Below are 2,526 nucleotides of genomic sequence, written 5' to 3'. Positions count from 1 at the left end.
CCGCTAAAAAACATTTTCTCTTACAGCCTGCAAATGTTTGATTTGCATTTTTTCTACAAATGTCTACAAATATGGTTTGTAGACAGTAGCCATTTTAATATACTAAAAAAAACACCTAAAAGAGTATTCATTCATCAATGTCCAAATGTTATTGCACATAGTACAACATCTTGATGCTGTTGATTTCGTCAATACCTAGGGCCATTCCACCTTCCTTTCACCGATTGACTCCTGAACCTAACCTAGGGCTTCTACTTCCTCCTGTTCATCGCAACACTCATCATCTGATCTTCTTCTCATACTCAGTATTCATTGATTAATTCCCATATGTTTTGCTGCAATTGAACCCACCCTATTACCTGCCAAATCCAATCATTCTGCAATTGGAGGTAACTATTATTACTCTATTCAATTGAATTAGTATATCATCATGTATGGTAGAAGTGGTCTTGAACGCTTTAAAAAGGCACAAACTTTACAACCTTTTGAACTCACCACCAATCAACCTTCACATTCCCCTCCTGATGTTCCCCAACATATTACCCAACTTGGAGGCGGTCAGTCTTCTTGGCAGCCTCCCGATTGGGCTATCGAACCCCGTCCCGGTGTTTATTATCTTGAAGTTTTCAAGGACGGCCACCTCCTCGACCGAATTAATCTTAATAAGCGTAGGCACGTCTTCGGGAGGCAGCTTCATACGTGCGATTTCGTACTCGATCATCAGTCGGTCTCACGCCAGCACGCTGCTGTTGTTCCCCATAAGAACGGAAGGTACACTACATACACTCTCTTTTATATGCTGCTGCTGCTGCTGATATCTGATATGCTGTTGCAGTGTTTATGTAGTTGATCTAGGATCTGCACATGGCACCTTCGTTGCAAACGAGAGATTGACCAAGGATTCTCCCATTGAGCTTGAGGTGGGACAGTCCTTGCGCTTTGCAGCTTCGACGAGGGTCTATATCTTGAAGAAGGATGACGCAGCAGCAGCCCTTTTCACTCCTCCGTTGCCATTGCCAAATCTGCCCCCACCCCCCGACCCGTCTGATGAAGAGGCCGTATTGGCTTATAATACGTTTGTGAACCGTTACAATCAGTCTGCTACCTCCGTTGTGGATGAAAGACCTTTGAAAAGAAGTAGAAAGGCGAGAGTCGCATTCAGAGATCAAGTTGGGGGAGACTTGGTTGAAGTTGTCGGTGTGTCTGACGGTGCCGATGTAGAAACGGAACCCGGTCCAGTGGGTGTGAAAGAAGGTAGCAGTCTTGTGGGAAAGTACGAATCACTTGTACAAACAACGGTAATACCGTTGTCATTACCTAGAACGAAGGAAGTTGTCGGTGTTTCCCCAAAAGGAGGCGTGACTGATAAACTGCAACAAGTCCTAAACAGAGTTAAAGCGCCTGCGAAAGGTGGAATTTATGATGACCTTTATGGAGAATCAAGCAACGTGTCTTCTTCTTGGGCATATTCTCCGGCTAAAGATGATCAAAGCAAGTCTCTTGGTGACAACACTCTGAGACCGGAGAGCAAGAATAGTGAGAGTGATGATGATTTATTTGGCTAGCATGTGGCTTATGGCTGACACTTACAATGTTGTGTGCAAGAAGAAAAGGTACTTCTTATTGCGGATTCACATTTTCTCTTATATTCCATTAGTTACGGTTTTTACACCGACAATGTCTTTCTGTGAGGAATTTGATTACTGTCCATGAATGTCTTTTTGAGAAGAAAATAGGAAATGCAATATAACTGCTTGATACCCTACTCATGGTTTCTACTTGCATATTATATTCATGTTTCTATCCCTATGATATTTGCTTCAAATCACAAAATTAGTACCCATCTAGTGTCAGGTTTCTACCTCTTTTCGTTTCACAACTAATATTATTTTTATTTCATTGTATAGTTACTAGGCTGGCTATACATGGGTTGACTAAAGAAATAATTAAATATTAAATGGTTAGTAATAAAGATTTTAAAATTAAAAATGAGAAGTGGGAAACAAACTTATTTATTATAGGTGAACGGTGCCCATCCCACCTCTTCGGCCCCGATGTGCTTCGCTTCCCACCCTTTTTCTTCTTTCTCCTTCCCGAATTGTGTGGTGATCCCAAGCCGGAGCGCTTTTTGTCGGGTTTGTGGGACACGGGGTGGTGTTCTCGGTGCTCCCAAGTCCTCCTGAGCCCACCACATGGCATCATCCATGGCAACAGCTACAACTAAATGTGTGCCGTGTCTCTTTATAGTATGATAACACTCACGTTCCATTAAGTTATTAAGCAAACAACCTCACAAGTTTGTAATATAGTACGAACCGGCAACGCAATGAACTGAACCCATACTGACCAAAATCCTACCACATCCCCGTCAAACATGTAGAGAATTGCCTAGATACTCCGTACGGGGTGACCCAATGGCAAAAGGCCACCGCCAGCTAGCCCAACCTAGCCTTACGGAGCCCTTAAGCCCTCCAAGTTATCTCCTTTTTTGGGGATAGCCCACCCGCCCAAAGGCCCACTTGTGGT

General features: G+C 43.3%; 1 protein-coding gene across 1 annotated transcript; it reads left to right on the top strand.

Annotated features, from left to right (window-relative positions):
* Positions 1-377: 377 nt before the first annotated feature.
* On the top strand, positions 378-2,023 carry LOC143611352 (protein phosphatase 1 regulatory inhibitor subunit PPP1R8 homolog). Its single transcript, XM_077085562.1, has 2 exons — positions 378-771; positions 836-2,023. Exons 1-2 carry the CDS (start codon positions 431-433, stop codon positions 1,563-1,565), a joined length of 1,071 nt encoding a protein of 356 aa, XP_076941677.1. The 5' UTR covers positions 378-430; the 3' UTR covers positions 1,566-2,023.
* Positions 2,024-2,526: the final 503 nt, after the last annotated feature.

The sequence above is a fragment of the Bidens hawaiensis genome, unplaced genomic scaffold, assembly GCF_021521415.1.
Source record: "Bidens hawaiensis isolate Kalapana, Puna unplaced genomic scaffold, B.hawaiensis_p1.1 tig00030784_1, whole genome shotgun sequence".
NCBI classification, from domain to species: domain Eukaryota; kingdom Viridiplantae; phylum Streptophyta; class Magnoliopsida; order Asterales; family Asteraceae; genus Bidens; species Bidens hawaiensis.
This window is presented reverse-complemented; position numbering and strand designations above follow the sequence as displayed.

Coding starts and splice junctions, on each gene's coding strand:
- LOC143611352 (XM_077085562.1), top strand. CDS start 431: ATGTATGGTAGAAGTGGTCTTGAACGCTTTAAAAAGGCACAAACTTTA. Junction 772..835: donor GTTCCCCATAAGAACGGAAG/GTACACTACATA, acceptor ATGCTGTTGCAG/TGTTTATGTAGTTGATCTAG.